Genomic DNA, 14111 nt, shown 5'->3' with positions numbered 1-14111 from the left:
CTTTAAGCACCAGCTGTCAGAGCAGCTCACAGATCACTGCACCTGTACATAGCCCATCTATACTTTAGACCAAACAACTACCTCTTCCCCAACTGTATTTATTTATTTATTTTGCTCCTTTGCACCCCATTATTTCCATTTCTACTTTGCACTTTCTTCCACTACAAATCTACCATTCCAGTGTTTTACTTGCTATATTGTATTTACTTTGCCATCATGGCATTTCTTTTGCCTTTACCTCCCTTATCTCACCTCATTTGCTCACATTGTATATAGACTTATTTTTCTACTGTATTATTGACTGTATGTTTGTTTCACTCCATGTGTAACTCTGTGTTGTTGTATGTGTCGAACTGCTTTGCTTTATCTTGGCCAGGTCGCAATTGTAAATGAGAACTTGTTCTCAACTTGCCTTCCTGGTTAAATAAAGGTGACATAAATAAAATAAAATAAAACTTGTCCAAGCCTCCCCCATTTCCAGTTAAAATGCAAATCAATTTATAACATTTTTGTCATGCGATTTTCTGGATTTTTTTGTTGTTATTCTGTCTCTCACTGTTCAAATAAACCTACCATTAAAATTATAGACTGATAATTTCTTTGTCAGTGGGAAAACGTACAAAATCAGCAGGGGATCAAATACTTTTTTCCCTCACTGTACAAATACTTAGGTGTCTGGTTAGACTGTAAACTCTCCTTCCAGACTCACATCAAACATCTCCAATCAAAACATTTTTATCTAGAATCGGCTTCCTATTTCGCAACAAAACATCCTTCACTCATGCTGCCAAACATACCCTCGTAAAACTGACTATCCTACCGATCCTTGACTTCGGTGATGTCATTTACAAAATATCCTCCAACACACTACTCAGAAAATTGGATGCAGTCTATCACAGTGCCATCCGTTTTGTCACCAAAGCCCCATATACTACCCACCACTGCGACCTGTATGCTCTCGTTGGCTGGCCCTCGCTTCATATTCATCGCCAGACCCACTGGCTCCAGTTCATCTATAAGTCTTTGCTAGGTAAAGCCCCGCCTTATCTCAGCTCACTGGTCACCATAGCAGCACCCACCCGTAGCACACGCTCCAGTAGGTATATTTCACTGGTCACCCCCAAAGCCAATTTCTCCTTCGGCCGCCTTTCCTTCCAGTTCTCTGCTGCCAATGACTGGAATGAACTGCAAAGATCACTGAAGCTGGAGACTCATATCTCCCTCACTAGCTTTAAGCACCAGCTGTCAGAGCAGCTCACAGATCACTGCATCTGTACATAGCCCATCCAACTACCTCATCCCCATACTGTTATTTATTTTGCTCCTTTGCACCCCAGTATCTCTACTTGCACACTCATCTTCTGCACATTTATCACTCTAGTGTGTAATTGCTATATTGTAATTATTTCGCCACTATGGCCTATTCATTGCCTTACCTCCCTTATCCTACCTCATTTGCACACACTGTATATATACTTTTTTTTATTGTATTATTGACTGTATGTTTGTTTATTCCAAGTGTAACTCTGTGTTGTTGTTTGTATCGCACTGCTTTGCTTTATCTTAGCCAGGTCGCAGTTGTAAATGAGAACTTGTTCTCAACTAGCCTACCTGGTTAAGTAAAGGTGAAATAAAAATGTAAAAAAAGTTAAAGTGCACGTTCCAGTTATCATTTCATCTGGAACGCCACGGGAATGTTTCAAAGGAGAAACTAAATTATGGACGACAACCTTACATATAGTGTAAATCCGAAAACATAGATTTATCCTAACTACGCAAGCAAACAAGCTCTTATTCCGATGCGACGTTGGCTACCTGCACACAGGTAAAGTAACCTGTTTGGACAGAGGATCTCAATCTCTGTGCTAGAAAAACTTGGATGCACTTCTAAAACGAATGTTAGGCTATATTCTGGCAATTGTGCAATTTTTAAGTACCAGATGTTAAGACAACAACAGTTATAAATAGCCTAATAGCGAGATTTACTTATTTCAATAGGCATAGGCTATTGACTAAAATCTGAGTTGATAATTGTAATTTAACTTTGCCATGGTTTGCTGAGCTAGATGCAGGTCGCCTATAGCCCCTGATAGGCCAACATCTAATTTCAGTGAAAAGTCCACACTGAATCTGACATTAAATGTGGAGAATGATACATTTGCGATAGAGCTGTGACCATGATCACAATTGATAACTGTCACGTCCTGACCAGCAAAGGGAGTAGTTGTTTAGTATTGTGGTCAGGACGTGGCAGAAGTACTGGGTATGTGTTTGTCTAGTATTTCTGTTTCTATGTTGGTCTGTGTGGCTCCCGATCAGGGACAGCTGGTTATCGTTGTTCCTGATTGGGAGTCATATATTAGGAGTGTGTTTGTCACCTGGTTTTTGTGGGTTGTTGTATATTTCGCACTGCTAGTGAATGTATAGCCTGTGAGACTGTCACTAGTCTTTATTGTTTTCCCGTGTATGCTTTATTCAAAATAAATATAAAGATGAGTATTCACATCCCGGCTGCGTTTTGGTCGATTCAACACGGCTACACCTGTGATAATAACATACAATTTAATTAACTAATCTTGGCCATTTGTAATATCACAAGGCTGCAACAACACACTGAAGTTATAGGCTATTTATTAAATCTTTTTTCCAGCTCCAGGTACACTACAAAAGTGGCACAAATTGATTTGCAATGACTCCAGTGATATCATTTCAACATAGTTATTGAATCAAATGGTACAGTAGGCTACAATGGCATAGATATTAATAGCCTACTTGATGGCCAACATATGCAAATGTATCATTCTCCACATAATGTCAGTTTCATTGTGGACTTTTCCCCATAACAGAAGCTGGAACGCAATGGAGTTCCATAAGTTCCATTTCAAATGTCCACTCGCGCAGCGCTCGAGACCCATGAACTGAGCATGCGTAAAACCCTTCGCTTGATATGCTTTCCCTAAGAAAAGTCCTCATTAGAATGCCGTTTACTTTAAACCACCTCTGAGCCAATTTATCTAAAGGCTCTAGTGCGCCTAATGTCGTTTTCCAGTGTTTTATCGCCGTTGTATCAGTTGAAACGCGTTAATATGTTTTATGGAAAAAGTGTTGGAAATAGGTGTCTCCATAATGACCAATCTAAATAGCCACCTACGACTGGTAAAAAGTTGTCCCAACGTGCACGCGTGCTGCTCTGTCTCCGCGAAAAGCGCTGCATGGTCATTCCGAAGTCTGTATTGGCCTGTATTCGCTGCTTGGCATTTACAGTGATATTGGCTCTGCAGAAGTCAGGGCATTCATACTTATTCGCCAAGCAGCACAGAGTTGTTGTGAAGGAAGTTGTCAAGGAAGTGAGTTTATGTTTATACAGGATCTCTCGCCCTCACCTATTGTCAACCAATCATGTCAATGTGGAGCTATATGGAGCCCTCTGTTACAACATTTGAGAGGCACATGGCAATGCTGTACGGATCTCAATTTGGCCTCTGTGTGCCTCAGGAGGCTTCGGAATTGGGTAACACCATCCATATGGCGCCTTCTACCACCTTTTCAGATCAAGCATATATTGTCTCTGACTCAGCTGCCTGGTGCAGTGCTCTCTCAGAGCCAGTTTATACTTGGACTGTGACGCAATTATGGAGCCTCCAGAGGCACACAGAGGCCAAATTGAGCTCCTTTTGGAATCTCACATTTTGTAACAATGCGGAAGGGATCCATATAGCTCCGCAGTGACATGATTGGTTGACGGTAGGTGGGGGCTGGAGGTCCTGTATAAACACACTCACTTCCTTGACATCTTCCTTCACAACAGCTCTGCTGCTCTGCGAAGCCAAGAAGTATGAATGCCCTGACTTCTGCAGAGGCCGTATCACCATAAACGTTGCACGGCCAATGCAGACATGGGATTGACCATGCAGCGCCTTTCAACAATTGCTCTCAACACACACACACCTCCGGCACTCCCCATCACTCACTCACTCAATCGGTCAGTAACAGCCTAATCACTACCTGATAGTCAGCAGCAGGTCACAGTGAAATATATATTTATTTTTTAAAAGAGAAATGCCATGGCGGCCACCGTGCAACATAGAAGTAGCCCGAAAACCTGCGACCAATACATTTTTTTCACCCTCAGCCTTGTTTTCAAAGTAGAAAATTGCAGACATGGCAACCCTGCTACTACGGAAGGGTATTGAATTACAGGTGGCAATCTTGGAAGGGCAGGGACACACTGTAGAGCAGATCTATTGTATGGTGTGTGGTCTAAAATGTGGTCTATTTTAAGGTATTTTTTGCCTATTTAAAGGTTAGGGTTAGGTTTAAAATCAGATTTTAAGAAGATACATTGTAGAAATAGGCAGTGTTAATGACTTTGTGGCTACATTTTGGTGTCACATTGAAACTCACTGAGCTCTTCAGTAAAGCCATTCTACTGCCAATGTTTGTCTATGGAGATTACATGGCCGTGTGCTTGATTTTATACACCTGTCAGCAACGGGTGTGGCTGAAATAGCCGAATCCACTAATTTGATGGGGTGTCCACATACTTTTGTTTACATAGTGTATATCAGGTCGTGTACCAGAGGTAAGACAAAACATGTCTTTTTGCTGTTCTAATTAGGTTGGTAACCAGTTTATAATAGCAATAAGGCACCTTGGTATTTGTGGTATATAGCCAATAGCCTATATATACCACGGCTATGGGCCACATCTCCTCTGGCCTTATTGCTTAATCATAGCAGTCAAAACAAGTTAAATTGACACCCATTGATGAAAAAATGATCTGGCAAGTTTAATAAGGGCAAATATCTTTTCTCTTGCGACATATTATTAAACTTGCAATAATTATTACTGTGATGGAAAACCGAATTCTGCTTGTTTTAAGCCCTATTCGCGACTAGTATTACCATTTTAAGGGCGGCAGGTAGCCTTTGGACTAGTAACCGAAAGGTTGCAAGATCGAATCCCCGAGTTGACAAGGTAAAAATCTGTCGGTCTGCCCCTGAACAAGGCAGTTAACCCACTGTTCCTTGGCCCATTGAAAATAAGAATTTGTTAACTGATTTGCCTAGTTAAGTAAAGGTAAAATATATATATTTTTAAAGAATGTCCGTTATTCCAGAGGACGATTCGGACCGGTTTAGTTTTTTCCAAAGTGCCCTGTAATTCTTATTCCTGATTTGGAAACTCCTATCTTGCTGCTATCTTTCTGCAAAAAAAGAGAAATGTCTCGTTTTCAGGAATTTTGGGTGGGTTTTGAGACATCGTTTGTTTAGACATTTGATTTTGACCCTGGCAACCCTGCGTAGTAGGTTACTTTACCTGTGTGCAGGTAGCCAACGTCGCATCGGAATAAGAGCTTGTTTGCTTGCGTAGTTAGGATAAATCTATGTGTTCGGATTTAGACTATATGTAAGGTTGTCGTCTATAATTTAGTTTCTCCTTTGAAACATTCCCGGGCGGGGGTGTTCCAGATGAAATGATAACTGGAACGGGCACTTTCACTTTTACTTACCATCCCACAGAAGTGTACAACTCGAACCGAAGGAAATGGCAGTCAGCTTTTTTGGGAAAGTTATCATACCGTTTTTGGCTTATTTTCTCGGTGAGTAGCCTATACTAAGTCTTTCCCGGTTATTGATTTGTAGGAAAGTAATTTGTCCTTGACATAGTCATTGTGCACTGTATCCCGAGCGGGAGCCTTATTAGCCCTAGGTCTGTTCAGCCGCCCAGTCTGGTCCAATCGATAATTAGTCATTCAGTGGTAACTTAACATGTTATAGTGTAACTCTAATCACATTGCTTTGAGTGTACAGAAAAGTCTTTATTTTGTATATTTTTTTATTTGAGATTTATTTAACTCGGCAAGTCAGTTAAGAACACATTCGTATTTGCAATGACGGCCTACCCCGGCCAAACCCGGACGACGCTGGGCCAAAGAAATAGGCAGGGTTATTAATGACTTTGTGGCTAGCTAGTGACGACCCTATTGTGTTGGTTAAACAGGAAATACAACAACATGATGATCATGATGATGATGCATCATAAAATAAATAACATAAAACCGAGGTTACAAATATGTTGACATCACATGCATGGTAACAAATGAACACTTCTGTGAAAGCTACAGGTTTATTAATACTGTACACTCTTAGGGAGTGAACGTTATTTATAATAAGGGTTACATGGAGAAAATCGGACCTCTGAAATGAAAATGGATGGCCCTCCCTTCAGCAAAAGAGATATATTTTTATTTAACCTTTATTTAACTAGGCAAGTCAGTTAAGAACAAATTCTTATTTACAATGATGGCCTATTCCAGCCAAACCCTAAAAGGATGACGCTGGACCAATTGTGCACCGCCCTATGGGACTCCCAATCACAGCCAGATGTGATACAGCCTGGATTCGAACCAGGGACTGTAGTGACACCTCTTGCAGTGCCTTAGACCGCTGCGCCACTTGGGGGCCCAAGTATAGCCATAGGCCTCTGTTTACTATGAAATAGTTGATCATTTATTTTACTAGGAAGGGGTGCTCAACTCTTACTCTACGAGGTCCAGAGCCTGCTGGTTTTCTCTTCTACCTGATAATTAATTGCACCCAATTAGTCCCTGATTAGAGGGGAACAATGAAAACAAGCAATGGAACTGGCTTCGAGGTCCAGAGTTGAGTTTGACAGTTAGAGTTTTGGTGTGTAGAAATGCGCAGTCATCTTGGCACTCCTCAACAAAAAAAAATGCATTTATTAATGTCTACATTATGACATGTTTAATCCATTACAGATACCTGCAAACATTTACATTATATTGTGTGAGCTCAACATTAAAAAAAAACAATGAAAACATCTAATCAAATCAAGATTTATTTTATACAGCACATTTCAGACATGGAATGCAACTCAATGTATTTCACAGGACAAAACGAATAAAACCAATGAAAATAAAAACGGAAATATTTGCTACACAACAAACATAAGAGGATAAAAAACTAAAGAATAACAATAAAATGAGAACGAGTAAAAAGCACAATAAGGAAAAGCAAAGCTTAAAAGGTGTGTTTTAAGATCTCTTTTAAATATGTCCACGGTTTCGGCCCCCCACAGGTTCTCTGGCAGGCTCTTCCAGAGTCTGGGGGCATAATAACTAAAGGCTGCCTCTCCATGACTCTTGGTCCAAGGTTTTGGGATAGTTTAAAGGGACCTACTGGGTAAATAACTTAAAAGCATGTCTGGCATGTATTGTGATGCACAATTGTGGATTAGTTTAAAAACCAATAAAATAATCTTAAAATGAATTCTAAAACTCACAGGCAGCCAGTGCAGAGACCTTAAAACAGGTGTAATGTGCGCTCTCCATCTGGTCTTGGTCAGTATCTATGCTGCAGCATTCTGTATGTTTTGCAGTTGCCCAATGGCTTTCTTGGGTAGACCAGACAGGAGAGCATTACAGTAGTCAAGCCTGCTTGTAGTAAAGTATGGATGAGTCTCTCTGTATCAGCCTGAGAGAGAAATATAGTATTTTACTTTAGAGAGTACTAATATTACTATCCCAACTACAATGGCCTCTCAATGGCCAATACATACATTGGGGGAAAAAAGTATTTGATCCCCTGCTGATTTTGTACGTTTGCCCACTGACAAAGAAATGATCAGTCTATAATTTTAATGGTAGGTTTATTTGAACAGTGAGAGACAGAATAACAACAAAAATATACAGAAAAACGCATGTCAGAAATGTTATAAATTGATTTGCATTTTAATGAGGGAAATAAGTATTTGACCCCCTCTCAATCAGAAAGATTTCTGGCTCCCAGGTGTCTTTTATACAGGTAATGAGCTGAGATTAGGAGCACACTCTTAAAGGGAGTGCTCCTAACCGCAGCTTGTTACCTGTAAAAAAGACACCTGTCCACAGAAGCAATCAATCAATCAGATTCCAAACTCTCCACCATGGACAAGACTAAAGAGCTCTCCAAGGATGTCACGGACAAGATTGTAGACCTACACAAGGCTGGAATGGGCTACAAGACCATCGCCAAGCAGCTTGGTGAGAAGGTGACAACATTTGGTGCGATTATTCGCAAATGGAAGAAACACAAAAGAACTGTCAATCTCCCTCGGCCTGGGGCTCCATGCAAGATCTCACCTTGTGGAGTTGCAATGATCATGAGAACGGTGAGGAATCAGCCCAGAACTACACGGGATCATCTTGTCAATGATCTCAAGGCAGCTGGGACCACAGTCACCAAGAAAACAATTGGTAACACACTACGCCGTGAAGGACTGAAATCCTGCAGCGCCCGCAAGGTCCCCCTGCTTAAGAATACATATACATGCCCGTCTGAAGTTTGCCAATGAACATCTGAATGACTCAGAGGACAACTGGTGAAAGTGTTGTGGTCAGATGAGACCAAAATGGAGCTCTTTGACATCAACTCAACTCGCCGTGTTTGGAGGAGGAGGAATGCTGCCTATGAACCCAAGGGAGGGAGCTGAAGGTTGGAGTTGCCAAACGTCAGCCTCGAAACCTTAATGACTTGGAGAAGATCTGCAAAGAGCAGTGGGACAAAATCCCTCCTGAGATGTGTGCAAACCTGGTGGCCAACTACAAGAAACGTCTGACCTCTGTGATTGCCAAGGGTTTTGCCAACCAAGTACTCAGTCATGTTTTGCAGAGGGGTCAAATACTTATTTCCCCTCATTAAAATGCAAATCATTTTCTAACATTTTTGACATGTGTTTTTGTGGATTTTTTTGTTGTTATTCTGTCTCTCACTGTTCAAATAAACCTACTATTAAAATTATAGACTGATCATTTCTTTGTAAGTGGGCAAACGTACAAAATCAGCAGGGGATCAAATACTTTTTTCCCCCACTGTAGCATCAGCAATCCAGGGTTTATATACGATTGCCAAGTATCTCAACTCCATGGTGATTTCAACCACGGAGTTGAGCGCAGACATTTGTTTTTTTTAAATGAACCTCAGACTCCTTCAAGTCGCTATGAAGTCAGTACTTTACAAAATTACATTCTTAAACTCTTACCGTGTACCAATGTTTGTCCTCTGTATTGGCATGCCTTACTTTCTTTGCTGAAATCTGTACTTTTTAATAAAACTTTATCAAATACAACCACGGACTGTTTCCTCGTTGCTGTTGCTCTAAGATGGCAACTCAGCTGGAATGTGCATGTGCCAATTGAATCTCAACAAGGAAAAGGTTGTGGTTGTATCTGATCAACGTTTTATTAAAAAGTATGGATTTCAGCAAACAAAGGCATGCAACAACAGAGGACAAACATAGGTACACAGTAAGTTACATTTTTTTAAGTATCGATTGCATAGTGACTTAAAGGAGTCAGAGGTTCATTTCAAAAACGACTTTGCTCGCAACTCCGTGGATTCAATTATCATGGAGTTGAAGTACCCGGCTGGAGTTTCGATAGAGTTGAAGATATGTCTCACCATGCATGGCAAAGTTAATGATATATCAAGATACAAGGTCTACAATCCCTCTCTGGCCAATCATTGATTTGACAGCAGAGGAGAGCAGTATAGTGGGAGATTACTAACAAGGTTGAATAGGTGGGATGTCTGACTGATACTGCTGATACCTGATCTGTCCTTAGTGGTCTCAAAGAAGACCACTAGACTACATTACATTATAGTCACAGAAGTTAGGGGGTTTCCAATGTGTTTTCACCTGATCCTCCTGTTTCTGTGCTCAGTGGAGGTGACAGGTGAACAGCAGTATGGTGGCCTGGGAGGCAAGATCACCCTGACCCCCAAGGTCTCAGGACAGCCTGAGGACATCCTGTGGAAACACAAAGGGAACAAGGTGGTGGAGTTTGATGGGAGTCAGAATGTTGAGTATGGCAGTTATAAAGGCAGGACCATCCTGGACTGGAGCTCTGGAGCGCTAACTATCAAAGGTCTCGCTGATGCAGACAGTGGGCCCTATGAGTTAGAGGCTGTTGTCAAGGGCACGCTGCAGTACTCTCAACATGAGGTGGACGTTATTGGTAAGTGTGTAATGTTGCTGTTTAAAGGCCTGCATGTCAGGTTTGTGTGTATACAGTATGTTTATTTACAGTATCAGTAAGGGCGTTTAAAAAAATAATCATTAAGCCTAGACAACGGCTGATTAAGTGATGCCAGTATAGTTTAAAAAATGGTTACTGTATCTAATGAGTCAGGACTCACATATTCTCACCTAGCTCTTGAAATCTCCTTCCAGTGTGATATTGAAACTCCCCCTTATCATCATTACATCTTTATTACAAATGTTCAAAGTTGCTGGACAGGTTTTCACCCACACCAAGACACACCTCTCCTCAGATCAGTTGAGCTGAAAACGGCTTTTCACTTTGCTGTGTGTGTGTGTGTGTGTGTGTGTCTGTGTCTGTACTCGTGTGTGCACATGTGTGTAGATGATGTGGCACAGCCCAGCATAACCTGTGTGGTCGACAACACAACCCCAGAGAACATGGACAGAACCCTGCTGTGCTCAGCTGACCTCCAGCCCCTGACCCAGTTCATCTGGAGGAGTCCTGGAGGGTCAGAGAGTCCTGGACCTGAACTGTTCATACCTGTCGGGGAAAACCAGGATTCTGTCTACACATGTGTGGTGAAAAACCCTGTTAGTGAGAAAACTGCAGAGTTCACCCTGAAGGACTGCTACACTAGTAAGATAACACTTCTAAACTGTAGTTACAGTAATACACTCTCACTTTCATTCTCTGTCGTGTTCACAATTTGGATGTATTATTTTATGCTGCCAACACATTTTCATGACATGTAGATTCTGTACATTTATTGATAGTGAGAACATGGTTCAGAAAGACATAGAATGAGATTGTTGTGAATACAATGTTATATCGAGCATGCTAAGCATCTTTTTTGCAGATCCCGGATATTCATACGTTACAGTCACTGACATTACTATATGGTTCATAGTGTTATGACTGCTTAATTCATGTCTTATTAAGTGTGGAAATGCTGCTGATCCAAGTTGTTTTAATGGTGTTTCTGTGCAGCGGAAGGCTCAACCAGTGTCCTGGCTGTGGTCCTGTCCATCCTCCTTCTCCTCATCTTAGTTGCTGTTCTGGCATTTCTCTTCTGGTACCGGAGGAAAAGCAGGAAACGTACGACCATCCTATGTCCTATGACAAAATCAGACCAAAAGGCCAACATTTAGTTCCAGACTCCGGAAATATATGGGGGATAGTTCAGTATTATTGGGAGAAAAAGCCCCTCATTATAATGATCTGGCTAGATCAGAGTCAATCCATTTCCTCCCCACTCCCCTGGCGTGTGCTGAGCTTTCAGATGATCACTGTCCCAGTGACGCCAGCTGACTTGTTACAAGGTCGTTGACCTTGGATCTGAGATTAGAGTTGAAAAGGGGAGAGAAAAGAGTACAACCAGCAAACAAAGCAAAGTAACTACATAGTATTTCTGGTTAGATATATACATGTTACAGGATGTTCACCCACATCACGTCCCTATGTCTAATTCTGTCCTTTATCCCTCTTGTCCTTTCCACTCTGTGGTGGATGACCAGCGGCTAAAGCTGCACTGAGAAAATCTGAAGAGGAGGCGGGGCTGATGGAAGTTACAGTACAAGGTTGTTTAGCTGTAAAAACTATATTTTGAACATGAGTTCTATTGCTATAGACTTAGTTTGGCATCACATATATTTTAAGACAAAATAAAACCTTACCACTTTACTGTTTCTGAATAAAACTATTTTGTTTATGTTATAATTGAATAGGAAACAAAGATCCTGAGGATGACCATTCTGAGAACACTGGAAATATTTATTCTACACAAAAAGGTTCTCCTTATATAATGTTTATTACCTTGGGCATAATAAACTTTGAATACATATGATATTAATGGGGATGAATGTTTTTGTGTGTACAGGAATGGTGAAAAAGCAGGTAGAGCTGTTAAACATGCAGGATACAGATGCAAACAGGAAACGGCACACTACACCAGCTGGAAGATTTTTCTCTCCAATAAAAAGTGGGCACTGGCCTCTGTACAGACAGAATGACAGTCTCTCAGACCAACAGACAGGTGATTTTATGTCCCATAGCAGATAGGTTAAACATAATACTCAATATTGAGACTGACAATGACATAAGAAGTAATGTTATCATTAAGACAAATGTGTCTATATAATAGTATTTGTATAGTCTTGTATCAACCCATCTTCTCATTCTGTGTTTCAGTGACAGACACAGAGCCTGTACAGGACAAGCCCATCCCGGCCCAACCAAAACTAGTTACACCAGAATCCAAAGAAGCCCAGCTAGGCACGGACACACCAGAACCCAACCAGGAAACCGCTCCAGAGAGAGAGACAGACTCAGCAGGCACAACAGAGACAGGCCAAACAGACTCAGGAGCATCGGCGGGATCTGTGATGGACAACCAGACAGAAGATGGAGAGGAGGAGAAGAAGGACAACCAGACTAGAGATGGAGATGAGGAGAAGAAGGACAACCAGACAGGAGATGGAGAGAAGGAGAAGAAGGACAACCAGACAGGAGATGGAAAGAAGGAGAAGACAGACAACCAGACAGGAGATGGAGAGGAGAAGGAGAAGAAGGACAACCAGACAGGAGATGGAGAGGAGAAGGAGAAGAAGGACAACCAGACAGGAGATGGAGAGGAGAAGGAGAAGAAGGACAACCAGACAGGAGATGGAGAGGAGAAGGAGAAGAAGGACAACCAGACAGGACATGGAGAGGAGGAGGACAACCAGACAGGACATGGAGAGGAGGAGGACAACCAGACAGGAGATGGAGAGAAGGAGAAGAAGGACAACCAGACAGGAGATGGAAAGAAGGAGAAGACAGACAACCAGACAGGAGATGGAGAGGAGAAGGAGAAGAAGGACAACCAGACAGGAGATGGAGAGGAGAAGGAGAAGAAGGACAACCAGACAGGACATGGAGAGGAGGAGGACAACCAGACAGGACATGGAGAGGAGGAGGACAACCAGACAGGACATGGAGAGGAGGAGGACAACCAGACAGGAGATGGAGAGAAGGAGAAGAAGGACAACCAGACAGGAGATGGAAAGAAGGAGAAGACAGACAACCAGACAGGAGATGGAGAGGAGAAGGAGAAGAAGGACAACCAGACAGGAGATGGAGAGGAGAAGGAGAAGAAGGACAACCAGACAGGACATGGAGAGGAGGAGGACAACCAGACAGGACATGGAGAGGAGGAGGACAACCAGACAGGACATGGAGAGGAGGAGGACAACCAGACAGGACATGGAGAGGAGGAGGACATCCAGACAGGACATGGAGAGAAGAAGGACAACCAGACAGGAGATGGAGAGGAGAAGAAAGACCACCAGACTAGAGATGGAGAGGAGAAGGAGAAGAAGGACAACCAGACTAGAGATGGAGAGGAGAAGAAGGACAACCAGATTAGAGATGGAGAGGAGAAGGAGAAGAAGAACAACCAGATTAGAGATGGAGAGGAGGAGAAGAAGGACAACCAGACAGGAGATGGAGAATAAGGACAACCAGACAGGAGATGGAGAGAAGGAGAATAAGGACAACCAGACAGGAGATGGAGAGAAGGAGAAGAAGGACAACCAGACAGGAGATGGAGAGGAGAAGAAAGACCACCAGACTAGAGATGGAGAGGAGAAGGAGAAGAAGGACAACCAGACTAGAGATGGAGAGGAGAAGGAGAAGAAACCCAACCAGATTAGAGATGGAGAGGAGAGGGAGAAGAAGGACAACCAGATTAGAGATGGAGAGGAGAAGGAGAAGAAGGACAACCAGATTAGAGATGGAGAGGAGGAGAAGAAGGACAACCAGACAGGAGATGGAGAGAATGAGAAGAAGGACAACCAGTCAGGAGATGGAGAGAAGGAGAAGAAGGACAACCAGACAGGAGATGGAAAGAAGGAGAAGAAGGACAACCAGACAGGAGATGGGAAGAAGAAGGACAACCAGACAGGAGATGGAGAGAAGAAGGACAACCAGACAGGAGATGGAGAGAAGAAGGACAACCAGACAGGAGATGGAGAGAAGAAGGACAACCAGACAGGAGATGGAGATGGAGAAGATAGAACGAAGGAGAAAG

At 42.3% G+C, this 14111-nt stretch overlaps 1 protein-coding gene across 2 annotated transcripts; it reads left to right on the top strand.

Annotated features, from left to right (window-relative positions):
* The first annotated feature begins 5294 nt into the window (after positions 1-5294).
* LOC106586558 (uncharacterized) lies at positions 5295-13819 on the top strand. Of its 2 annotated transcripts, XM_014173990.3 has the most exons (8): positions 5295-5602; positions 9725-10018; positions 10427-10681; positions 11033-11140; positions 11560-11622; positions 11770-11832; positions 11922-12077; positions 12233-13819. In XM_014173990.3, the coding sequence occupies exons 1-8, from the start codon at positions 5548-5550 to the stop codon at positions 13534-13536; spliced, it is 2298 nt and encodes a 765-aa protein (XP_014029465.2). In that variant the 5' UTR covers positions 5295-5547; the 3' UTR covers positions 13537-13819. The 2 variants fall into 2 exon arrangements, with proteins under 2 accessions (XP_014029465.2, XP_045563244.1); XM_045707288.2 differs by lacking the exon at positions 11033-11140.
* The last annotated feature ends 292 nt before the right edge of the window (positions 13820-14111 follow it).

The sequence above is a fragment of the Salmo salar genome, chromosome 25, assembly GCF_965601325.2.
Source record: "Salmo salar chromosome 25, fSalSal1, whole genome shotgun sequence".
NCBI lineage: Eukaryota > Metazoa > Chordata > Actinopteri > Salmoniformes > Salmonidae > Salmo > Salmo salar.
This window is presented reverse-complemented; position numbering and strand designations above follow the sequence as displayed.

Bases quoted from the DNA above. Each gene is read 5' to 3' on its own strand.
- LOC106586558 (XM_014173990.3), top strand. From the start codon at position 5,548: ATGGCAGTCAGCTTTTTTGGGAAAGTTATCATACCGTTTTTGGCTTAT. The intron at 10,019-10,426 runs GTAAGTGTGTAA...ACATGTGTGTAG, and splicing joins ACATGAGGTGGACGTTATTG to ATGATGTGGCACAGCCCAGC. The intron at 10,682-11,032 runs GTAAGATAACAC...GTTTCTGTGCAG, and splicing joins CCTGAAGGACTGCTACACTA to CGGAAGGCTCAACCAGTGTC.